This window comes from Hemitrygon akajei, chromosome 6, assembly GCF_048418815.1.
Source record: "Hemitrygon akajei chromosome 6, sHemAka1.3, whole genome shotgun sequence".
In the NCBI taxonomy this organism is placed as follows: domain Eukaryota; kingdom Metazoa; phylum Chordata; class Chondrichthyes; order Myliobatiformes; family Dasyatidae; genus Hemitrygon; species Hemitrygon akajei.
Genome location: NC_133129.1, coordinates 47,532,734 through 47,559,610, shown reverse-complemented (window position 1 = coordinate 47,559,610; position 26,877 = coordinate 47,532,734). Strand labels below are relative to the sequence as shown.

General features: G+C 39.8%; 1 protein-coding gene across 1 annotated transcript in view; it reads left to right on the top strand.

Moving 5' to 3' along the window:
* Positions 1-26,877, top strand: part of LOC140729047 (isocitrate dehydrogenase [NADP], mitochondrial-like) — a 64,887-nt gene that overhangs the window by 9,732 nt on the left and 28,278 nt on the right. The window contains exons 2-4 of the mRNA XM_073048326.1: positions 6,459-6,550; positions 20,880-21,045; positions 22,590-22,750. Coding sequence (XP_072904427.1) covers positions 6,459-6,550; positions 20,880-21,045; positions 22,590-22,750 — 419 coding nt within the window. The remainder of the gene's footprint in view (positions 1-6,458; positions 6,551-20,879; positions 21,046-22,589; positions 22,751-26,877) is intronic.

Sequence of the window (26,877 nt, the reverse complement as noted above, 5' to 3'; positions counted from 1 at the left end):
ATATGTATTTGTTTATGTTACCTTACGGATTTAATTAAATCCTCACGTTAAATATCTTTCTGTGTAAATATCTCATATTACAACGTGGGACACCTGCGGCCTAAAATCCGGTGCGGCTTGTACAAGTACAAAATTGATTTTCTTTCTAAAATTAGAGCCAGCGGCTTTTAATCAGGTGCGCTCTGTAGTGCGAAATCTACGGTAATTCCAATTGGTTTACACAGGAATACAATTCTCCTTATCAGTAAATTTTAACCCAAACAAGCTTCCAGCACTGTCTCGTAACAAAGAAGCATTCCTACTTTAAAAAAAAAGAAGCCATTTTGATTAACATATGCAGTAACAAAGAAAAAGAAGAAACCCCCCCCCCCCCCTTTACAGAGGCTAGCTGGAAGCTGATAGGTGAAGCCTGGTGGGTAGGAAAGGTAAAGGGCTGGAGAAGAAGGAATCTGATAGGAGAGAAGAGTGGACCATAGGAGAAAGGGAAGGAGGAGGGGACCCAAGGCAAGCAATCGGACGGTGAGAAGAGATGAAAGGTCGGAGTGGGGAAGCGAGGAAAGGGGGTGGGAAATTTGTTTACAGGGAGGAGAAATCAATATTTTGTATGAGGCTACTCAGACAGAATATGAGGTGTTGCTCCTCCACCCTGAGAGCGGCTTCATCCTGGCACAAAAGAAGGCCGTGGACTGATGTGTTGGAACAGGAATGGGAATGGGAATTGAAATGTTTGGCCACCGGGAAGTGCCACTTTTAGCGGATGGTGTGGAGCTGCTCAACAAAGCGGTCCCCCAATTTATGACGGGTCTCAGCAATGTAGAGGAGGCTGCATCGTGAGCACCGGTTCATATTTTTTAGGCCCTGTCTAATTCATTTAATTTGCTATAGAATTGCAGTGAAGATGAGACATCAGAGTGATAGTGAAGTGTAGACAAAAGCAGATCAAACAAAGTTTCCACAGAAGATGTTTGCAGTAGTACTTAGAATAATATTGTTTGAAATAAATTTATTATCAATGTGCGTACAGTCCTGTGTGAAAGGTCTTTAGCACATATATAGAGCTAGGGTGCCTAAGACTTTGTCATAGTACTGTAGCAATTTTATGTATCGTACTGTATTGCTGCAAAAAAACAAATTTTATGACGTGTGAGTGATGATAAGCCTGATTCTGATATGGGTCTGTGTTGTGGACTGAAAGTGGGAAGGGGGCAAGGGAGAGGGGAATGAGCACGAATCACCAGAGAGACATTCTGTAATGATCAATAAACTAATTGTCTAGAATCAAATGACCTTGCCTGGTCTTTCAGGGCTGGGTATGGCTGTACCCACACCAACCCCCTGCCCTGGCACTCCTTCTGTGTCACCTGTCTCACACCCATCCCACAGCGCTCTACCCTCACCATTCCCAACATCCTTTGCTTCCTCCAGATTTACAAACTCTCTCACTGCTCCACGTTGATAAGTACAGTACTTAGGCACTCTAGCTATATACAGTATACACTATAAACTACCCTGAGATTCATTTTCTTGCAGGTTCTCACAGTAGATACCCACCTTATTGGATATGGTAAGCAAAATGGATGGTTTTGATACCAAGGTGGGAAACCATGCTATGTTCCTGGGAGGTGCCACAATCCAAGATTTAAAAAGACCTTGGCTGCACAAACACAGATCTGTGGAAACGTGGTGGCAAAACATACATTAGTTTATTGAAAAACAGAAAACTCTGGAGATCAGACAACATGTGGAGGGAGGAGTTAGTGTTTAGGTGAAAATATGCAATCTGAATTCCAGTTGGAATTCCATTCTACATATTTTAGACCACCAAAAAAAACGACAGAAATATTCGAAAGCATAAGAGATTCTGAAAATCCACAGCAACACACAAAATGCTTGGAGAAACTCAGCAGGTCATGCATTATCTATTGAGGGGAATAAACAGTTAACGTTTCGGACTGAGTCCCTTCCAATCTGAAATATCAACTGTTTATTCCCCTCTACAGTTGCTGCTTGACCTGCTGAGGTCCTCCAGCTTTTTGTGTGTTCCCACAGAAATATATAGTATGTACTTTAATAATAAATTTACTTTGACCTTTGAAGTTTTCTCAGCTTTGAGTATGGTTGGTTGTTATTTTTGATTTGCTGCAAAAAGATTATTGGAAGCATGTTGAGTTAAAGAAAAAAACAAACAGACTGGTAAAATTCAGGCCCACAACAAATCACACACACACACACACACACACACACACACACACACACACACACACACACACACACACACACACACACACACACACACACACACACACACACACACACACACACACACACACACACACACACACACACACACACACACACACACACCATCCAAGGAATAAATGCAAAATATTCTTAAAGTCAGAACTACAATAAATGTGGATTGCTGGAAATACTTACCGCAGATCCTGTTTCTTCTGTTAAGCAAAAAAGAGTTAACACTTTAGATGATGATTATAATTAAAATGCTCTCCAGTGAAAATGCTTTCCTAAGATATTAATTGATCCATTATGTATTTTCCATGTTATTTTGTTAGTATACAGTATAGGCAACCTGTTTTGTTGGAATTTTGTAGATGAAGTCTTTTTCAGCAGAAAATGCCAACATTGACATGAATGTTCTATGAAGTGAAAATGCTCGATTCGGCCTAAATTTGCCAGAGTCACCGTTAATTTATCTGAATGCTCAGAAGTGGAAATGTCTGTTACTGCAGATTAAGTCTGATGGGAGGGTGGATGACAGAGAACAACAGTTTGAGAATTTGGGTGAGGCTTTGCCAGTAGTGAACAAACCGACCAGGTTATCCTGTTTTAGATAATGATGCCAATATTCAAACAAGCCTCAAGCAATTGTATAAGATTATTTGAACAAGAGAGTTATAGAGACAAGAAAAGATAGCTGACTTTTATTTATCACAAACAAATTACAAATGTTGTACATTTTTCAACCTTTTTTTCAATATGCTACTTGTATTATTAAAAATTTAAAGCAATTTAAAAATGGTGCAGAGGCACTGCTGGGCAGCTTTAGAGTTTCAGTGAGGAAATTTGAGGATATCGTCAGAACGGGACATAATTGTTGTGAGGCAAGTTCAACTAGAATGTCGGTTCTGTAGGACCGGAGAATGCGATGAGGTTTCATTGAATTGAATATTACCGACATGCTTTCAGTAGTGAGATTAATAAAATAGATCTGGAGGTGGTTAGTATAAAGGGTCTTTCCTCTCCCCCACCCCCAGTGATTGTGGGTGACCAGAACATGATACTACATAAAGTAGCTAACAGAAATTATTGTAACACTTCTTCGGTATGTTTCAGCGCTGGACTCAGGAACGGAAGTTTCCAAGTTCGATCCTGTGACAGACCACTTCTGAGCGCACTCTCCACCGTGCCGGGTTGATGTGGAGGATCAAAAACCCCAAACCCTAAAACCCAATAATTAAACCACTGCATTGCTTAGTAATAATTGTAGCTTTCATCGGGGCAGAGCCTTTCTCATTTTATCCTTTAAAATTGTTCCAATCGTTGACCGATGTAGCCTAATGCTTTTCCAAAGACCGATGGTGTTTCACCTTTTTCCGATCACTTTGTTATTTCCACTTTATTTTCAATCATGATCGTGATTATTTTCATGAACAGAAACACTGCGGATTTAGAGTTCTGCTGCCGGGTCCTAATGTCCACCCATTCAGACAGGTTGAATAAAGGACTTGAGCAACCACGAATTTTGGTATCCGCGAGGGGTCCCAGAATCAATCCCTCGCGGATAAGGAGGGCCGACTGTATTACATTTTCTTTACTGAGATTCCCCCCCCCCCCCCCCCACTACCACTACCCTTCCCTCAAAGTATTGTGTGCAGTTGCCCATGTAGAAATGGACTTTACAGAACAATGAGTAGGATTTCTGGGCTAGCCAATGTCGAGATTGTGGATTGGGACAGGCTGTTTTCTTGGCGAAGGTGAACTCGGTAAGTGGGAGGATTTCAAAAGTGAAATATTGAGAGTACAAAGCTTGTATGTGCCTGTCAGAATAATAGGTAAAGATAACAGGTGTAGGAAATCTTTGTTTTCAAGAGATATTGTGACACTGGTTAAGAAAAAAAAAAGAGGTGCATTGCAGGTATAGGCAGGTAGGAACAAATGAGATGTCTATGGAGTATACAAGAGAGCACTTAAAAAATAATTCAGAAGGGCTAAAAGAAGGCTTGAGGATGCCCTAGGAGACAAGCTGAAGAAGAATCCTAAGGGATTCTACAGATAGGTTAAGAGCAAAAGTTGCTGAGGTCCTAGCAGAGATATTTGAATCATCCTTAGTGATAGGTGAGGTACCAGAGGATTAGAGAATAGCCAATGTTGTTATGCTCTTTATGAAAAGATCTAAAATAAACCTAGAAATTACAAGCCAGTGAGCCTGACGTCAGTAGTGCATAAGTTATTGGGAGGTTTTCTAAGGGACCAGATATGTAAATGTTTGTATAGACAAGGACTGATTAAAGATAGCATGGCTTTGTGCATGGTAGGTCTTGTCTGACCAATTCTATAGAGTTTTTCAAGGAAGTTATCAGGAAAGTGGATGAAGGCAAGGCAGAGGATGTTGTCTACATGGACTTTTGGAAAACATTTGACAAGGTCCTGCATGGGAGGTTGGTCAAGCAGGTTCAGGCCCTCAGCACTCAAGATGAGATAGTAAACTAAATTAGACATTAGTTTGTGGGAGAAGCCAGAGAGCGTTAGTAGATGGTTGACTCTCAGACTGGAGGCCTGTGACTAGTGGTGTGCCACAAGGATCAGTGCTGGGTCCATGTTGTTTGTCATCTGTATCAATGATCAGGTTGATAATATGGTTAACTGGTTCAGCAAATTTGCGGATGGTACAAGAGTTGGGCTGCAGTGGCACTGAGGAGTGTGGTAGAATAAAGAGATCTCAGAATACTGGTCTGTAACTCATTGAAAGTAGCATCACAGGTAGATAAGGTCACAAAGAAAGCTTTTGGCACATTGGCCTTCATAAATCAAAGTACTGAGTACAGGAGGTGGGATGTTATGTTGAAGTTGTATATAAGACATTGGTGAGGCCTAATTTGCAGTTTTGGTCACCTACCTAAAGGAAAGATGAAAATTAGGTTGAAGGAGTACAGAGAAAATTTACTAGGATGTTACTGGGTCTGGAAGACCTGAGTTATAAGGAAAGATTGAATAGATTAGAACTTTATTCTTTTGAACCTAAAAGATTGAGAGAAGATTTGATAGAGGTATACAAAATGATGAGTATAGATACAGTAAATGCAAGCACATTTTTTCCACTGAGGTTGGGTTGGACTACAACCAGATGTCTTGGTTTAAGGGTGAAAGGTGAAAAGTTTAAGGGGAACATGAGGGAAAACTTCTTCACTCAGAGGGTTGCTTGTGTGTTGAACGAGCTGCCAGCACAACTGGCGTATGCAAGCTCAAGTTCAACGTTTAAGAGAATTTTGGATAGATACATTTTTTGGTAGGGGTATGGACGGCTGTGGCCCTGGTGGAGGTCAATTAGAGTAGGGAGCTTAAATGGTTCAGCACAGACTAAATAGGCCGCAGGGCCTGTTTCTGTGCTGTACTTTTCTCTGACTCTATGCCTCATTGCTATGATCAGGAAGGAGGTACAGGAGTCTGAAGACACACACTCAACGATTCAGGAACAGCTTCTTCCCCTCTAGCATCTGAATTATGAATGGACTTTGAACTCATGAACATGACCTCACTAATTTTTTATGTTTATTTTTGCACTAATTATTTAATTTAACTAATATATATGCACTTACTGTAATTCATGTTTTTTCTGTTATTATGTACAAAGGATTACATTGTACTGCTGCCACAATGATAACAAATTTCATGGCATATGCTGGTGATACTAAACCTGTTTCTGATTCCTTTCCTGCACAAGTCTCAGGGCTGCAAATGATACCACTGTGTCTGTTGTAAGTGGCTTAATATTTTGTATTCCTAAGAGCTTCCAGCTGGAATGCATATCATTGGTGTGGAGGATCTGAGAAAAAAATTGGAACCTACAAAACCCACACAGGTTTTAAACTAAATACCTCAAAGAACCTTTGTAAATAACTTAGAGTCACTTGTGTCATAAATCATTGACTTGGCTTGTAAAGTGAACTCCTTAATCTTGTTTAACCTGACTGGGTATGGAAATTTCTCTTAAAATGCCAGCCTTATATTGAAAATCTGCGCCAAGATAAAACTAAAACTCATAACACTCAGAATTGTAGCACTTTCAAATGAATTCACTGACATTTATGCAAACATCTTTCCACCATGTTTGATTTCCTACAAAAGTCCTACCCAGTTTGCATTTTTGCCCAGACCAGAGTTCACATTCTTTTGACTTTTTTACATCTTTGGCAATAATTGGATTTTTTTTTTTGCAGATGCTAAGACTCGAGTCAAAGTAGAAAATCCTGTTGTAGAAATGGATGGAGATGAAATGACCAGAGTGATTTGGAGTTTCATTAAAGAAAAGGTAAAAGATGCTGGATTTAACCAAGTGTTCTTTGTAATCGGTCATTTTCTTTTATAATTTTACAATTTATTCTTCAATGATCATTTAATATTTTTTCATCTAAATTGTAAATGATAATAGAAAATATATTGGACTTCTAAAATAAAAAAAGGTTTTGCCCTTTTTCAATATCAGATTATTTCTTTCTTGTGGAAAGCAGCAGCATTGGCACTGATTAGCCCATACAATCAATTGTTGTCCAGTTAATTTTACATTGTGTAATTATCCTACATAGGCCAAAGATTATGAACATTTTGCTGATTTGATTTGAGAATCACTTTTGAAAAAAAAAAGAAGTTAATGGTAATTTTTTTTAACTTGTAGACCATACAGATATTTTGAATAATTTCATAATGCCTATCATGATGTAAGAGTTTACCAATGACCTGAATCCTCTGTTTTGTTAAACATTTCATTATTTCAAACATCCACATTAAATTCTCATTTGGTGTGTTTTGCAAGCTATTATGCATGTCGTCATTCTCAAGTTTTCTTCTTGGAATCAGTTTCCATCTTAATTGGTGACTTGAAAGTTGATCAAATTTTCAGATGGCAACCTAGCGTCAAGTCATTGATGTAGGGTAGGAGAATGGTGTTCAGGAGTTTCAGAACCAGCGTCTGGTGCACTCTGTACCACTTCCACATTACATTCTAATCTGGTACTGTTTCGGTAATGTGTTCATTGCTTCCAAACCTCCAATTAATTACCGGTACCTATTTGTCCTTATCCTGAACTTTGAATCCCCATTACTTTAAGCTTGTAGTTTTTCATTTAGCATTTCAATAAATTAATTTTTAGCTGTAGAGCAACCACATTCCCCGTAGACGATATAGTCTTTAACAAAAACAATAAATTCAACAAGGTTGTTCCGTTCTGCCCCCTAAGTAAAATTTTAAAAATGCACAGTAGATCAAGCAGCAAATGTAAATGGAAAGACTGATTTATGTTTCTGATACCTATATCAATGAAGTTGATGAATAGGTCTAGAAAATGTGTAGTACTAATATATGTTTACAGACTGACCTGTACATTTTCAGTTTGTTTTGCCTTCTTTTGAATCCTCATTAGCTGTTTTCTTCCTTAATTCTTACATCATCAGTGATAAAGGCTTCACACAGGAACATGAGAAATGGAGGAGAAATAGGCTTCCTGGCCTGTCATTCAGTATGGTCACAACTAATTTCCCCCAAGCCTCAAGTCCTCCTCTGCCAGTTTCTCACAGACCTCTATTCCAAAATCTTCCAAAATACCTTTAATTCTTCTAATGATATGGCATCTAAAATCCTCTGGGGTAGAGAATTCCAGATAATCACTCTTGTTTGCTAAAACAAATTTCTAAATACTTTCACTTAAAATTATCAGCTCTTTATAACTACAGTTGGCCCTCCTTAGCCGCGGATTCTGCATGCGCGAATTCAACCAACCGCGAATCGAGAAAACCCAGAAGTGCTCTTCCAGCACTTGTTGTTCGAGCATGTACAGACTTTTTTTTCTTGTCATTATTCCCTAAACAATGCAGTATAACAACTATTTTACATAGCATTTTCATTGTATTAGGTATTATGGAGATGATTTAAAGTATAGGATGAAGACAGGATGAAGAGGTCAATACTCCCCAATGCCATTAGGCTTTACAATTCAACCGCCAGGACTTAAGAACTTTTTAAAAGCTATTATTAATGCTTTTTGAGATAGTGATTTAGATGCATATCATATTTTTTACTGAGTTAAGTATTGTATGTAATTAGTTTTGCTACAACAAGTGTATGGGACATAGGAAAAAAAGTTGAATTTCCCCATGGGGATGAATAAAGTATCTATCTATCTATCTATCTACGGGAGGATGTGCATAGGTTTCCGTGGATAAGGATCGAAAAAAAAATTGCAAGTTCTCTTACTATGTAAGTCAGAACAGGTGCATCCAGTATTATTTAGCGTAAGTTAGTCAAACGTTTGTCTTAGTATACAGTATATATTTTACCTTTCTATGCATATAAAACACTTAAGAACGTATGTTTCAGCGCTGGGCTCAGGAAGTTCCCAAGTTCGATCCAGTGACAGACCACTTCCAAGTGCGCTCTCCATCCAGCCGGGTTGATGTGGAGGATCAAAAACCCAAAATCCCAAAACCCAATAATTAAACCACTGCGTTGCTTAGTAATAATTGTAGCTTTCATCGGGGCAGGGCCTTTCTCACTTTATCCTTTAAAATTGTTCCGATCGTTGACCGACTGTAACCTAACTCTTTTCCAATGACTGATGGCGTTTCACCTCTTTCCAATTGCTTTATTATTTCCATTTTATTTTCAATCGTGATCGTGATTATTTTCATGAACAGAAACACTGCAGATTTAGAGTTCTGCCGCCGGGTCCTAATGTCCACCGCACTGAGACAGGTTAAATAAGATCTGGGGTTCCGCTGGGTCCTAAGGTCTACCACATTGAGACAGGTTGAATAAAGGACTTGAGCATCTGTGTTTTTTGGTATCCGCGAGGTGTCCCGGAACTAATCCCTCGCAGATAAGGAGGGCCAACTGCATATCATTTTGTTTAAGATGCTCCCATTAATGAAAGCATCTCAACATCTGCACACCAAATCCCTTCATACACTTAGTGCCTACCTTATTAGGTACAGGAGTGGAACCTGGCGTGGTCTTCTGCTGTTGTAGCCCATCCACATCAAGGTTGGACGTGTTATGCATTCAGAGATGCTCTGAACACCACTGTTGTAATGCATGGTTATTTGAGTTACTTTCACCTTCCTGTCAGCTTGAACCAGTTTGACCATTCTCTGACCTCTCTCATTAACAGGATGTCTTTGCCCACAGAGCTGTTGTTCACTGGATTTTTTTTTTGTTTTTCGCACCATTCTCTGTAAGCTCTAGAGACTTGTGTGTGCATCCCAGGAGATCAGCAGCATTTGAAGATACTCAAACCACCCCCCCTCATCTGGCACCAACAATTATTCCATGGTCAGGTCATTTAGATCACATTTCTTCTTGATTCTGATGTTTAGTCTGAACAACAACTGAACCTCTTGAACATGTCTGTATGCTTTTATGAATTATGGTGCTGCCACATGATTGGCTGATTATATATTATCACTAATATGCAGGCATACCTAATAAAGTGGTCACTTTCTGAAAGTTACTTTTAAACTCCAAGGAATAACTACCCAAACTGTGTAGTCTTTCTTGATAGGACAACCTTCTCATCTCAGGAATTAGCCTGGTGAAACTCCCTCCTACTGTCTCCAGTGCTACTGTTTACCTTGTTTGTGTGAGGGCCAAAGTTGTGCCCAGCCCTAAAGGTGTAGGCTCACCAATACCCTGCCCAATTCCAACAATATCCCATACTTATAAACTCCAAACCCTTTGTAATAAACACCAAAATATTTTTTGCCTTCTTTACTTCACTACTTGTTGGAGCTGCCTACTAACTTTATGTAAATTGTGTGTGTCGAAATGTACTTTACTTGCAGTAAGAAAATGGCATTCTTTGTCTGTAACAAAATGTAACCTGTATTGTACCAGAGTGCTTTGCCAATAGTGTTCATTCAACATTATGCTGACGGACCTTGAAAATATGACAGACTGCAGAAAGACAAGCAGTTGCATTATTGGAAGAATGCAAGTGTACTGATTAAGCAGACAAACAGAATGCCTCCTGTCCTTAAACCGGTGCAGGCAGATTACACTTAGGTATAAAAGAGTGATATGCTGTCTGTTTTTGAAGTTATCACTGACTCCTGTGTGGTGATGGTCTTCCCTTGCAGCAAGTAAAATAAATGCGTTTATGATTGATTCACTGAGTTATAAGATGTACTGAGAAGGTGCTCCACAGAATTTGGAGCACCAAAGATCGCATGTTTAGGAGCAGGAGCAGACCAAGGGGGGATTCTGGTGTGCACCTGTTCCCGGGGTAACTCCAGTAGAGGAGTGATCACCAAAAAGTAAGTTTGGTTTTTGCTTTGTGTGGCCTCTCCAGGCGAGTAGTAAATACTGGGTTCTGCCCCGCTCTCGTTCTGTACACTGCAATCTGTGCTGCTGTCCATTGAGTGGATTAATTTCTCTCTCTGTGATTCTAACGCATTCAGCATGATGACCAGAAACCACGATGGGTATCAATGATTAGATTTGACCATAAGAATGTCAGGGACACCTGAGGTGTCAGGAATGTACCAAACCTGTATGGTAAGAGTGTTGGGACACCTAAGATCTGGCTGGTTAAAAGAATAAGTAAGAGTGGGATTTATGGAAACTGAGCTCATAAGTTTGATCCCTACCAGAGAAAGAGTGAACAAAAGAAAGAGAAACTACAGTAAGTAGGGTGAGGAAAAGAGACTAGAAGTTGGTAATAATGGGACAAGGGGAGTCCTTTCCTATCCCAAATAAAGTGATGCCAGCATGGTATGTGTTTAATAATTACGGGAAGGGATCGGTGGAAGAATTGCAAACAGGGAACTAATGGGTGTATGTTGTCATTGGTCAGCAGAACTATAGGCCATGGTAAAAGAGAGCCTGACCTGGACAGTGGTTTGGAAAAAGTTATTCAGAAACTTAAAACTATTGTTTTGTGTCACAAATCTATTAAGGGAAAAAGTATCTAGTGCTTTCCAGACATATATGACGAATAAGCTCAACTTGGCTTCCAGCTGGGTATAGGTAATGATTATAACCGATGTTTCGCTGACAAACTCTGCCATCTTCATCAGGGATGATGCCTGGGCTTGTCCAGCCTGGTGGAATTTATACTCCTGTAGTCCTTCCCTCCTGATTGGTCAGTCCTCATCCAATCAGGTTTCTGCTCTCCTCTCTTGTTTACAATTGGATTCCAGTTCTTACTTAGAGCAAGACCTTCAGCTTTGTTAAATTTCTTTTCCTCTGGTTTTATTCCAGTTACTTCCTTTACCAGGCGGTCGTAAAAGCCGTTGGTGCAGCACAGTAGTTTTGTGTCAAGTTAATCCTATGGCCATTGTGAATGCAATGTTCTTCTACCACTGATTTCTCCGGGTAACCAAACGGATACCCTCCCGTGTTCCTTGATATGGGTTCCCACCATGCATCCTATCTGGCCAATATACACTGTTCTGCATTTTCAGAGAATCTTGTAAATGCCAGTCAACCTGAGTCCCAGGTCATCTTTGATCTGCATAAGCTGTGATTTGAGTTTCCTTATAGGTTTGCAGACGGTATTAATCTGGTATCTCTTGAGGATCCCTGGCGATCCTTCCAGAAACTGTGGAAATATAGGGAAGATAGGTGTAGGTTTCCTTGTTTTTCCATTGTCCCTTTTCAGGGCCCGATTGATTTCCTTCATCTCGTAGTCATTCCGTAGAAATGTTGTACATAGTAATCTTATTTCCTTGGGGAGACACTCTGGGTCTGAAATAGTTTTTCCACGGTTAATCAAAGTAGAAAGAACTGCTCTACATTGGGAGGCATGATGGTGGCTGTTATTGTTAAGAGATACAAGTCCATGTGAGTGGGTTTCCAGTGGACACCATGTCCGAGGCTACCATCCAGTTTCCATCATATTATATTGTCCAGGAATGAGAGTCATCCGAACATGAGAAGGCAACCGTTCTTCTCCATCTCAATCAGAAATTGAATGTTTGGATGTATGCTGTTTTATGGTTGTGAAACTGTTGGAATGCCTGGAGTCCATGAGGCCGCACTACGAAGATCAACGTATCTGAAGAAACATTTGGGGTGTAAGAGTGATGAACTCAGAGCCCTCTCTTCAGTCCTCCATGCAGAAATTAGCAATACCAATAACTACAGAAGATAGAACAGAAAATGGAATAATATTCAGGACTGCTGAAAGAGCAGGCTATGGGGCCTACAAATTAGTATTACTACAAATGGTCCGAATTGCATTCTGTCCTTCCCAAGCAGAGGACAACCTATTAATGTCTTGAAATTAGATCCAGTGGAGATCAGTATAGGGAACCAGGATTTATATCTTTCTACTTTCTCTAGATGTGCTGTAGACTTGTGTGGAAGAGATTTATTGTGTAAAATATGAGCTGCTATTACCTGCACTCCTGAGGGATTTGATATGCTTACACCAGAGAGCCATTCTGGATTACACGATTTCAGAAGTAGTCAACCTTTTTTGTATAAGTGGCAGTTACTCACTTATCAATGAGTATGGAACATTTTTACGGAAATGCCTTGAAAGCCTCCTGAGATCTGCTAGATTCTGTTTAGATCTTCAACTTGGTTAAATGGCACTGTTATCTTTACTGTACGGCCTATTATAACCCGGCTGGAAATGACCATTTTATGCATCAGAAATTGGATCCCTATATTGGTAAGGAATTTCTGAAATATGTGTGGGTGATTCTGGAACTGTGACAGCAGTGCGATTTCCCCATGAGGTTCAGTGGCTGATACAAGATCAGGAGAACAGGGAATCCCACCTAACTCTAGCAGTTTCCAGAGGTAAGGCAGCAAAGGTCCTTGGACCAATGATTAAGAGTCTGTGAGGACTGCCATGACATAAGGTCCTGGTGACGACTAGATGGGAGTCTGTGGTGATTGGAAGAAGGTAAAGATTATCTTTTAATGCCCCTTAGTACATTAGGAGCATTGAACAGGAAGTTGTACGAAAGTTGTTGTTCAGTGTTGATTTCGGACCTTTACTTCCATGGTCCCACCACAACTTTGGGCCCTTCAGCCAAATGATGCAGGTAAGAGGCTCACAGCTGAGCCACATGAAGTGACCATCAACCCAAATGCCTCACAGCCCCGCAGGACACAGTACACCTTTTCCCCAGAGGCTGAAGAGGGGATTAATAGATCATGTAAATCAAACATGGTATGTCCCTGGTTTATCGAAAGCTGTAAATCAAGTTGGTGAACATTGCATGATATGAGGTGTACAAAATACAGGGAGACTAGTGGAAGCGGAAGGAAGCAACACACACACAATGCTGGAGGAACTCAGCAGGCCAGGCAGCATCTATGGGAAAGAATACAATCGACGTTTTGGGCGGAGACACTTCATCAGGACTGTTCGTGAAGATGGAAGGATCTCATACACCACTCTCTGATGGACCATTAGTGCATTTACGATGGATTTTATTGAATTACCTTCATGTGAAGGATATAAATGTGTATTGGTCATTATTGATATTTTTCCCGATGGGTTGAAGCATTTCCTTGTAGAAAGATTGATGCAGTTACAGTAGCTAAATGTTTATTGAAGGAAATCATATTGAGATTTGGGATCCCTTAGAAACTCCAGCGACAATGGTACCCACTTGCCCGGAAAGGTAATGTAAGGCCTTTATTGACCAACATTTCCATCGTAGCTACCATCCTCAGTCGGCAGTCTTAGCAGAAAGGATGAATGGAACAGTTATAAACAAGCTTAGTAAAATGTGTGACAGAGTGGAAGTTAATGTGCGAGTAAAGTCTTACTAATCAGAAGAAATGCTAAACATGAGATAAACAACAAAAACAGCATGATGGGGGTGAGCAAAAGAACACCGTAGTTCAATCACTATACATTGTATGAAATTTCAAACAGAACTTAAAAAAATGGAAAAGTGCCACCCCAGTTTCAAGTTGTGCAGTCCTGCCTGCGAGTGATGCTACTGATGTGAAACAACTCCTTCGGAAGCCCCACCCAAGGAATTACATCAGACTCCCTGTACAGCACCAACATCGAACTTGGGAGAATTACAGGACTCCAGGAACAGCGACACCATCTGAACTCCGAGGAATTACAGAATAGATATGACATGGACTCTACAGTGGCCCCTAGTGACTCAAATCAGAATAACAGTGATGAAACAAAAAGATTAACTGCTATGTCAGATGAAACTACTGCTAATTAATCTATTGAAAAGCCAGTGGCAGATCAACTATTGCTCATCCACACAACAAACTGCTGAAGTACAAGTAGTGCTCAGACACCCTGTGACTCTTAATGAAGAACAACCGAAACATTTTAAACTTTAAAGGTGACCTTGTGTACTGTACGTGCATTAAGAATCCCTGATACTAGTGGAAAATTCACACTGTATGTCAACGAAAAACACATAATAACACTCTTAATTCATGAACATGGAGACCGACAGCATCCTGTTGGTTATTAGTCTGCCAAGGATTTGTTTCTGTACACCGATGGCTCCTCAGTGATTGAGAGAGGGATTCTGACGGTTGCTTCTGGAACCGAAGGGCATTGATCAGTTAACATGTCACTGCAACTGAAAGGATAAGGGCCCCTAAATGGGGAGTGGTAAAGGTCCAGTATGAAACTCTCCTCCCCATCGCTACTTCACCACCCTCTGGTTTGGTGACACCAGATATCCATAATAGAGACTAAGGGATTTTGGGTGATTGCCTTTCTGAGGTATGGGACTGCGATATTGTCTTGGGATCTGATTAATATGGCACCAGCTGTGGAGAAAATGGTGAATGAAACCATGTATGCCTTTGATCAAACCCAACAAGCATTAACCAAGTTGACAGCAGAACTAATGGCCATTCATACTGTAGCACTAGAAACCATAAGACCATGAGATATAGGAGCAAGTTAGGCCATTTGGCCCATCGATTCTGCTTTGCCTCTGCCTTAAATATACTTAAAGACTTGGCCCTCACATCTGCCTGTGTTAAAGAATTCCGCAGATTCACCACTCTGGTTTAAGAAATTCTTCCTCATCTCTGTTCTAAATATGTAGCCATCTATTCTGAGGCTATTTATTTAATAGGGAACAAACTTGAAGGAGTAGATATGGAGAGGATGCTTGGTATGGTGAGAGATTCTTAGACCAGAGGACAATCTCCTTCATAGGAAACATCCTCTCTACATCCGCTCTTTCAAGTCATTTCACTATTCAATAGGTTTCAATGAGGTCACCCCTCATTCTTCTGAGTTCTAGTGAATACAGGCCCAGAGCCATCAAACTCTCTTCATATGACAACCTATTCAATTTGGAATCATTTTTGTGAACTTCCTTTGAACCCTCTTGTGTCTCTTTATCATAGTGGAATGTTCCATTAGCATACGTGTAATAGACATTCTTTTCTCGAAGCCATTCTAATAAAGTCTGGCTACTGAGTTTGCTGAACTGCAGTTTGATGCTGTAGAAAAGGGAAATCATTTCTGATGTAATAAATGATGTATGGCGACCTCAAATTGATTACCTTTGAGAAAATTTTTGATTTTCAACTCAAGATTTGAAGTTCAGGTTTAATAGACCAGAAAACTAAGTTTGTCTCACAGTCGGTAAATTAAAATTTGCACACCAGACTGTACCACAACTCCAAAGTATTACCTCTCAGTTATGGATTCCAAAACAATGTGTGTGGAGAAGCCGGACTATTTTTCTGCACTTGTTATTCATTGCCTTTTATATTTTTATCTCTGTTGTTATCTCCTTGTGTACAAATATTTAGTTTTGTCTCTTTTTTTATATAATTCCTGTTGATATATTTTCCATTAAAGTTTGTAAAGAAAATTTTAAAGGAAGACATTATTTGCTTAAATTATTGCTGAAAAGATATTTCAACAGTTAGCCATTTTGCAGCCAAGGCCAATATGAAGAGGAGTTGCTTTGAATTGATTATTATACCAGTGCTAAAGAGCAAGACTCCAGAGATAAGGACAACAAAGGAGTGGCCACAGGAGGCAGAGGAGCGGCTATGGGATTGCTTCGAGTTGGTGGACTGCGCCGTGTTCAAGGACTCGGCAAAAGATCTGAATGAATACGTCATGGTTGTCATGGACTTTATAAAAACAGTTGTAGACGTGTGTCCTCACAAACTCATTCAGAGTCTTTCCCAACCAGAAGCCCTGGATGAACCAAGAGGTCCAGGTACAACCTCTGGAAAGCCCTCTCACATGCGAAGTGGCAATTCAGAACCAAACTTGAATCACTGAAGAATGCTAGACAGTTGTGGCAGGGCTTGAGTGCTGTTGGCTCCAACAAAGTGAAAGTAAGTAATGTAGGTGACAGCAAGGCTTCGCTCCCACATGAGCTCAATGCCTTTTATGCTCTTTTTGACTGTCAAAACGTAGTGGCATCTTCACAAACTCCCGCAGTCCCTGAGAGCATATTTCATGTGGGTGAACCCATGGAAAGCCCGGATGGGGTACTAATCCGAGTACTAAAGTCTTGTGCTGATCAGCTAGCTGGCGTGTTCACTGAGATCTTTATTCTCTTGCTATGGCAGTCTGATGTATGCACCTGCTCTAAGCAGGCTGCAGTTACTCCGCTGCCTAAGAAGAATGCCGTGACCTACCTCAATGACTATCATCCAGTAGCACATACATCCACTGAGATCAAGTGCTTTGAGAGGGTGGTGATGAAGCATATCAAATCCTGCCTGAGGAACAGCTTGGATCTGCTCCAATTTGTCTACCAGCACAACAGGTCAACAACAGATGCCAGTTCTTTCGCTCTTCACTCAACCCTGGAAAATCTGGACAATGAAGATACATACATCAGGATGCTCTTCGTTACTACAGCTCGGCAATCAATACTATTAAACCCCTCAAAATTAATCAATAAGCTCCAAGACCTAGGCCTCAATACATTCTTGTGCAACCTAATCCCTGATTTCCTCACTCGCCTAGTTAGCTTGGATTGGCAACCACATCTCCTCCATCAGCTCAGGGGCACCACAAGGCTATGTGCTTAGCCCCCTGCTCTCCTCACTTTATACATATGACGGTGAGTCTAAGCACAGCTCCAGTGCCATACTTAAGTTTGCTGACAACACTGCTGTTGGCTGAATCAAAGGTTCATATACGAATCAGCATATAGGAGGGAGATTGAAAATCTGGCTGAGTGGTGCCGCAATGACAACCCCTGCCTCTAAAGTCAGCAAGACCAAGGAGCTGATTATTGACTTCATGAGGAGGAAACCGAAGATCCATGAGCCAGTCTTCATCAGGGGATCAGAGATGGAGAGGGTCAGTAACTTTAAATTCCTTGGAGGATCTGTCCTGGATGTGGCATGTAAGTGTAATCACAAAGAAAGCATGGCACCGCCTTTACTTTCTCAGAAGTTTGCAAAGACTGAGCATGTCATCTAAAACTCTGACAAGCTTGTGCAGATGTGCAAGTATCTGCACAAGTATAGTGACTGGTTGCGTCACGGCCTGGTATGGAAACACTAATGCCCTGGTATGGAAAAGCCTCCAGAAAGTAGTGGATACAACTCAGTGCATTGCGGGTAAAGCCCTCTCCATCGCTAAGCGCATCTACGTAGAGCATTTTTGCAGAAAAGCAGCATCCATCATTGAGGACCCCCATCATCCAGACCATGCTGTCTTCTCACTGCTGCCATTGGGAAGGAGGCACAGGAGCCTCCGGATCCATACCACCAGGTTCAGGAACAGTTATTACCCCTCAACCATCAGGCTCTTGAACCATTGGGGATAATGACCCTCGCCACATTCTTCAACTGTTCTTGCAACTTATGGACTCACAAGGACTCTTCATCTCATCTGCTCAATATTTATTGCTTATTTATTATTATTTTCTTTCCATGTTCAATTAAATTTGAGTTTAATTGTCATTCAACCACGTGTATTGAGCCTGCCCCACTCAATACACACGCATTCGTTACCAGTAACCCCGTGGATTTGCACCACTCAACCTCTGCAGCGTCCATAGCCACGTATCGTAATCACTTTACTGGACAATAGTTCGGCACAGACTTAAACACGCAACCCACTGGGTCAATGCTCAGGGCAATCACACAGCATCCTACCTAGATTGAGGTGCTCTCCTACCCCAAACCTCTGTCTGTGTGGATGCTGTGTAATTTGCTACCCTATTACACATGAATACTCATGAAATCAGCCAAAGGAGACATCATTACTATGGGGTCAAGGTGCTAAAACTCATTACCGACAGATTCACGGAATAAGAGTTCAGACATTCTCCCACACCCAGCAACACCACAGCTTGATGCACGCGCGATTCAACAAAACCATATAGAATATCGTAAAATACAACAATGTAGAAAATACTGGGGCTGCCAAAACACAAGGGTGGTAGGACCAAGATGGTTTCCACAACATCCCCAAATCCACTGGTACAATAATCCAGTTGTCAGTGTTCTCTACAAGGCCTACTCCCCCCCCCCCCCAACACTAGGGCACTTATTGCATTAGGCTAGCGCTGATGGGCTGCCCACGTTCTTCACATTCAAGACCCAAGGCTCCTGAAGTAACTTGCACCAAGTGAACAGAGGAAAGGATTAAACAATGTACTTAAATATCTTGGGCAAAAAGTGAAACATCCCCACAAACCTATGGAAGTTTCTTCTGGTCATGGGTAGAGCAGTTGCCATACCAGGCCACCTTGCACCTGCACAGGAGTTGTTGGATTCTAATGTTTTAATCCAACATTCTTGAAGAAGTCAGGAAAAAGGCACAAAACTTAATCCTTCATGATAGTTTTATTAAGCGTTAATAAAACACAGAGAAATTGAATAGAAGAGTGATGGAGGTCTACAAAGTGAAGGGAGAGACAAAAGAACTAAATGGCACTGCCTTGTGGTCAGCTACTTTTATACCCACCTGGAAAATTCCATTCAAATTCATAGATTCAACCAATGAGAAAGCTCTTATTCAAATAATGCAGCACCAAGAGAAGCTTCCAGAATCAAACCAGTGTAACCACTAGGGAACACATTAAACAACTTTATATACATACTGTGGCCACTAGGAAGCATATTAAACTACTTGTATAAGAACTTCTTAAAATACAAGTAGTTGGCTAATTGTTAAACTGCAAAGAAAGTAACAATTAAACTGTCTAATCTAAGAATTAAATAGTTAGATCCAACTGAGTGAACATTACCAGTAGCCTGTCCTGGGTCAACAAGTTTTGTGCCACTTTCCTGACTTCTGAAGGAATGTTGGATTAAAACATCAGAATCCGACAACTCCAAGGAGCTTGAAGCACTCAACTTCCTTGATCTCAGCACCATTGATGTAACAGGAGCATGTGCACCGTCTCCTTCCTAAAGTCTTTTGTTGACATTGATGTCTTTTTGTCATCATAATACCTTTCGGTTCTTGATCTCTTTCCTACACCGTGACTCATCAGTATTTGAGTTACAACCCATTATAGTGGTATCATCTTCAAACTTTCAGACAGAATTGAGGCCGAATATGACCACAAAGTATGAATGTACAGGGAACAGAGTGAGGGTGAGTTACAGGCTTATAGGGCACCATAGTTGAGAATAATCAAGACAGAACATTTGCAGCCTATACTTATTGATTTGTACTGAATACTTAACAAAGGTCTGGTCAATAAATAGTCTAGTGTAGGTGTCTTTAGTGTCCATGTGCTCCAGAGAGGAGTGTAAGGCCAGGAGATGGTGTCTGCCTTAGACCTGTTTCAGCCTTTGATAACTTGCAATTGCCGAGGTTGTCAACGGAGGCTGGAGGTAAGTATGCCATGATCGGCTACTCAAAGTATTTCATGATGGTGGATGTTAGAACCACTGGGTAGTACTCATTGCTTTATTTTTCTTAGATACTGGGATGATAGTAGTCTTCTTAAAGCAAGAGTGAACTTCAGATTGAATCAGGAGAAGTTAAACATGTCTGCAGATACCCCACTGGTTGATCTATGCAAAATCTAGGGACATAGGCAATGATACCATCTGGGTAAGATGCTTATTGCAGGTTCACTCTCCAGAAGACTGATCTTGCCTTTGCAATGTTGACTGTGTTCAGCTGCCTTGGAGGCTGCCAGGAGAAGTGCCATCATTCCTGAACCCTTCTGTGCAAAATCTGTAGAATGTATTAAGTCTTACAGCTTGACTCAAACGTGGAACCTCTAAGTGCATGATTTGTGGACATTGTTTAGGATCAGCCCGGAAGTATCGTAAAATATCTGTGAGACTTTTGACTATTTTCTTTCTAGGGCAATCCTTTGATGTGGATGATACAAATTTCAAGGCAACAAGTTAACCTTTTATGGATTCTAATTGTCCTGACCATGTGTAATTGGCATTTAAAGCTGAATTATTGCAACCACTTGTGAGACCAGTTAATCTGGCCTGCTAATTGCATGTAACCCCAGAAGGAATGGAATTATTTCAAAGGAATCTGGAAGATGTAGCATTATAGAAGCCCTGCCCAAGTTGTTAGATGCTGTTTGTATTATAAAAGTTCTGCTAGTATGCTGAGCAGTACCATGATTTGATGCATTTTGCCAAAGGTGGCGAAGTGTCTGCTGAATCAAGTACACACTTGCTTGTCGCCATAATACACGTTAATGGTATGCTGTTATCTACTTTACAGCTTATTCTTCCTAATGTTAATGTGGAGTTGAAATACTTCGATCTTGGTCTCCCCAGTCGAGATAAAACAGAGGACCAGGTGACAATTGAGTCTGCATTGGCAACCCAAAAATATGGAGTTGCAGTGAAATGTGCCACCATTACACCAGATGAAGCCCGTGTGGAAGGTATGCAGTAGATTAGTTTGTAGTCTTTTAATTTCATGTTATTCATTAATAGCCCACTGTATGATTTGTAGTCCAAATTTAAAATGTGGATATTCTTTTTTTTTGTGTTTTCATGATTGCTTTATCTATTGTTTCATTAACATAATTAAAGTGTATATCTGGAACCTACCCACTTGAATGTTTGGGACTAGAGTGTGAACATGTGAAGTTGCAAACCTTGTGGTTAAGTTTCTTGTATTATTCCAAAAAAAAAAGTGCCAGTGCTGGAAATACAGAATAAAACTTTTAGAAATGTTTCAAAATTTCAACAAGTTGGGCAGCATCTCTAGAGAGAAAGAAAGGTTAATGTTTCAACTAAGTGACCTGACATCAGAACTGTTTCTCTCTCCACAAATCCTCTACCTATTTCTTAGCTGTATTTCTCTGTCAGTATACATTCTATTGGCTGGGACCTTAGTTTAATGTTTTATTGAAAATGAGTATCTTATGCCCTCAATATGCACCAAAGAATCATGTTAGATTACAAATTTGTGGGATGTCACTTGATGTGCAAAGTATTCTTTTTTTCTGCATAGTTTGGTATTTGTACTTGTATAGACATTAATAGTTTATAGTGAGGTGTGACTTTATAAGCAAATATGTAAAATGACTGTCAATAGAAGATGAGGTCTGGACTTGCTGATGGCTATTAACAGCTTTCTGTTCAGATAACGGATGGCCATCTTAGCATTCTTTGTGGTTGGTTGGTAAAATGATGGTACAAATAGTAAAGAGAATAGAATAGAAAGATACAAGAAATAGAAGCAAGAGTGGACTATATGACCCCTCGAATCCTGAGGAAACTTGCTGAGGTTCCTTACTAATCCTTATATGGAAATGGTTTTTGAACTTTCTGTCAGTCTAGAACTTGTGTATGATCTACAAGTCCTTTCGGTGAATGGGGAGTAAAAGACTTGAGAAGGAAAAAGCTGTGTTACATTTTTAATGTTGTTTGTGCTTTGCTTTTTTTTTCCAATGTTAAATTCTATTACTCTTTTTTAGTATTCAGAAACATTCAGAAACTGAGAGATTCAGAAACATTGTAAGATCTGTCCAGAATATTCAGTCAGCAAAGAAAGGACAGGGATTTGCCATCTGTCAGAGGGCTCCAGAGAAGTTTTGTGTTTGGGGTTTGTTCTAGCCCACTGTTGTCACTTTTGTACAGCAATTTTAGGCCCAGCCCCTGCTTGGAGCTCAGTTCTTTGGCTTTGGTACCATGTAGGCCAGCAGGACAGTATCTGGATTCTATAAATGCAAGCCTGGAGGAATGAGGAATGCAAGAAGTGAGAGTAGTCATCGGGTCCCACTGTTAAGGCCATTCTATGTATTTAAAGTAACCTTTACTGAAATGCCACCAGATGGTGTAAGTGTCCCTGATTCAGAATAGAGAACCTGCTATCTATAAACATTTCAATAACTACACTCTTTACATAGACTTAGTAGAATTATCAATCCAATTACATTGTGAGAAACTCATGGCGAAAACCCAACTGATACATTTTCAGAGTTCGGACTGAAACAAATGTGGAAAAGCCCAAATGGGACCATCCGAAATATTTTGGGTGGCACGGTTTTCAGAGAGCCAATTATTTGTAACAACATCCCACGACTTGTCCCCGGTTGGGTAAAACCAATCACAATAGGACGGCATGCATACGGTGATCAGGTAAGACATCCTGGGAAGATTTCTTGAACATGTGCCTATCTGGGTTTGGTGGCTGGGGCAATTGTTTAAGACCATTTTCAAGCATCGAGGATCAAAGATTAGCTTTTTTTGCCATAAACATTTACTGTACATGTATTGGGAATTTTGCTGTGGTGTTGGTTCGATATTCAACAGCTCTAAGGTATGGAGAATATTATAAAAATACTAAAAGATTCACAAGAAAACACAATTTGCAAAATAATATTTCCTCAATATGCTAGAAAGCGTTAGCCCAGATTGTGAATTTAAGTCTCTAGCGGAGCTTAAGTAGAACAAAAAGCTTCATTATTGAAAGTTAGTTTATGTGAATGCATTCTGATATTGTATAAGTAGCTCTATTTATTCAGTGTTTAGCCTATGCTATAACACACCTATCCAGGTTTATGAACAAGTGGATGAAATGATAGTCACAGAATATAGCGGTTAGCAAGATGAGGCGTTTGGGCAATTTTCCATTAAGTATTTTTTTGAAATTCAGCAGAAAGTATTTAAGCAGTACACCATAAGACTTTGAATACTCTGCCATTCGATAGGATTGAACTTAATCCTATACCTCACATCCACGTAGACCATAAGAATTAAGCCATTTGGCTCAAGTCTGCTTTGTCATTTCATCATGGCTGATCCATTTCCCTATCAACCCCATTCTCCTGCCTTCTTCCTGTAACTTTTTTGCCCTGACTAATCAAGAACTTATCAACCTCCGCCTTAAATGCACTCAAAAACCTGCCTGTGACAATAAATTCCACAGATTAACCACTCTCTGGCTAAGAAATTTCTTCTTAACTCTGTTCTAAAGGATGCTCCTTCTATTCTGAGGCTGTGCCCTCTGGTTTTAGACTCCCCCACTGTAGAAAATACCCTGTACACATCCACTGTACCTAAGCTGATCAACATTCAACAGGTTTCAATAAGATTCCCCATCATTCTTTTAAATTACAGGGAGTATACACCCAGAACCATATGATAACCCTTTCATTCCTTGAATCATTCTCATGAACCTCCTCTCAACCCTCTCCAATGTCAGCACATCCTTTCCTGGATAAGAGGCCCAAAACTGCTCACAGTACTCCAATACTCACCAGTGCCTTATAAACCCTCAGCATTACATTCTTGCTTTTATTTTCCAGTCCTCTTGAAATGAATGTTAATATTGCATTCACCTTCCTCACCAACAACTCAACCTGCATGCTAACGTTTAGGGAATCCTGCATAAAGATTCCCAAGTTTCTTCGCACCTTGGATTTTTGAATTTTCTCCGCATTTAGAAAGCATTCTCTGCTTTTATTCCTCCTATGAAAGTATATGACTATGCACTTCCCAACACTGTATTTCATCTAAAAAAAAGGGGAAAAGAAAGAGAAAAAGAAAGAAAGATTGCCTGGATATCAGAAGATCTCCACATACTCCATGGAATTCAAAATAACTTTAATATATATATTTGTTTCTTTCCCCAAATGGCTAATAACTTTATCTTCAAAGGGCCCATATATTTAATCCTATCTTTTGTAAATAAGGATGCCAAATTTTCAAAAATATGTCATATTCATTTCTTAAATTATAAGTAATTTTTTCTATGTGGAACGCAGCTAAAAATTTCATTATTCCAGCGGTCCATAGTTAAGTATGAATCTGATTTCCAAGTAACTGCAATAGCCTTTTTGGCTACTGCCAATGCAGTTTTTATAAATGTTTTCTGATATTTGTTCAATTTAAGTTTCGGTTTTATCCCTTCAATATCATCTGGTAAAAATAATATTGGGTTATGTGGAAGTTGTATTCCAATAAGTTGTTCCAATAAAACTCTTAAATTTATCCAAAAAGGTTGAATTTTAAAATAAGACCAAGTAGAGTGTAAAAAAGTACCAATTTCTTGATTACATCGAAAACATTGATCAGATAAATTTGGGTTTAATCTATTTATTTTTTGTGGTGTAATATATAATTGATGTAAAAAATTGTACTAATCTAAGTCGAACATTTATTGTATTTGTCATACTGTCAAGGCATAGTCTTGACCAACTTATTTCATCAATTTTAATATTCAAATCAGTTTCCCATTTTTGTCTTATGAATTCCTTGTTTAATTGTCTGTTTTTCAATCAAATTGTACATACAAGAAGTAAATTTTTTAATTTTTCCTTTTTGAATTAAAATTTCTATTTCATTAGGCTTTGGCATTAACATTGTTTGACCCAGTTTATCTCTTAAATAAGCCCTTAATTGGAAATAACAGAAAAGAGTGTTATTTGATATTTTATATTTATTCTTTAGTTGATCAAACGACATCAATTTACCTCCTTCAAAACAGTCACCTATATATCTAATCCCTTTTTGAAACCAATTATATTGTCTACCCTGCTTGCTATTTTCTCAAAGAATTCCAACAGATTTGTCAGGCAACATTTTCTCTTAAGGAAACCATACTGACTTTGGCCTATTTTATCACCTGCCTCCAAGTATCACGAAACCTCATCCTTAACAATTGACTCCAACATTTTCCCAACCACTGAGGTCAGGCTAACTGGTCTATAATTTCCTTTCTATTGCCTCCCTCCCTTCTTGAAAAGTGGCATGCCATAATCTATTGATTTTTGAAAGATCACTACCAATGCCTCCGCTATCTCTTCAGCCTCCTCTTTCAGACTCCTGAGGTGTAGTCCATCTGGTCCTGTTGACTTGCTTACCTTCAGACTTTTCAGCTTCCCAAGCACCTGCTCCCTAGTAATAGCAACTCTGCTCACTTCTGCCCCCCTGACAATCTCAAACTTACAGCATACAGCTAGTGTCTTCCACAGTGAAGACTGATGCAAAATACTTATTGTTCATCTGCCATTTCCTTGACCCCATTACTATATCTCCAGCTTTATTTTGTTGTGGTCCAATATCTACTGTTGCTTTTCTCATACTCTTTAAAGAATGGCAGCACTTCTACTTGGAAGTTTGTGAAGATTTGGCATGGCATCTAAAACATTTGAGAAACCTCTATAGATATGTAGTGAAGTATATTGACTGGCTGCATCCAATGTCCTTGAACGGAATATCCTCCGAAAAGTAGCGGATATGGCCTAGTCCATCAAGGGTAAAGTTCTCCCCACCATTGAGCACATGTGCGCGAAGCATTGTCACAGGAAAACAACATCCTCAAGGACCTCCACCACCCAGGCCATGCTTTCTTCCTGCTGCTTCCATCAGGAAAAAGGTATGGGAGCTTCAGGACTCACCAGCACCAGCTTCATGATCAGTTATTACTCGTCAACCATCAGGCTCTTGAACCAGAGAGACAACTTCATTCAACTTCAGTTGCGCTGTCATTGAAATATCCCCACAACTTAAATTGCTTTCAAGGACTGATCATCTCACATTCTTGATATTTATTGTTTATTTATTTATTTCTTTTTGTATTTGCACTTCGGTTAAGTTGGAGTGGTCTTTCATTGATTCTACTGTGGTTATTGGATTTATTGAGTCTGCCTGCAAGAAAGTGAATGTCAGGGTTGTTTATGTTGACATGTATGTACTTTGATAATAAATTTACTTTGAACGTTGAACTCTATATATCTGAAAAAACATCTGTAACCTCTTTGATATTATTGGCAAGCTTACCTTCATATTTCATCTTTTCCCTCCTAATGGCTCTCTATTGGCTTTTTAAAAACTTCCCAATCCTCTAACTCCCCGCTAATGTTTACTCTATTATATGCCCCCTCTTTTACTTTTATGTTGGCTTTGACTTTCCTTGTCAGTCATGTATGCATCATCCTGTCTTTAGAATACTACTTTTTCTTTGAGATATCTCTATCCGACAGCTTTTGAACTGCTCCCAGAAGTTCTAGCCATTGCTGCTCTGCTATCATCCCTGTTAAAGTCACCTTCTAATCAACTTTTGTTCAGTTCCCCTCTCATATTCTATAATTCCCTTTACTCCACACTAATACTGATACCTCTGATGTTAGCTTCTCCGTCTCAAATGAAAGGGTGAATTCTATCATAATATGATCTCTGTCTGCTGTTCCTTTACCTTAAGCTCCCTAATCAAATCCATTTCATTACACCCAACTCAAAATAGCTGATCCCCTAGTGGGCTC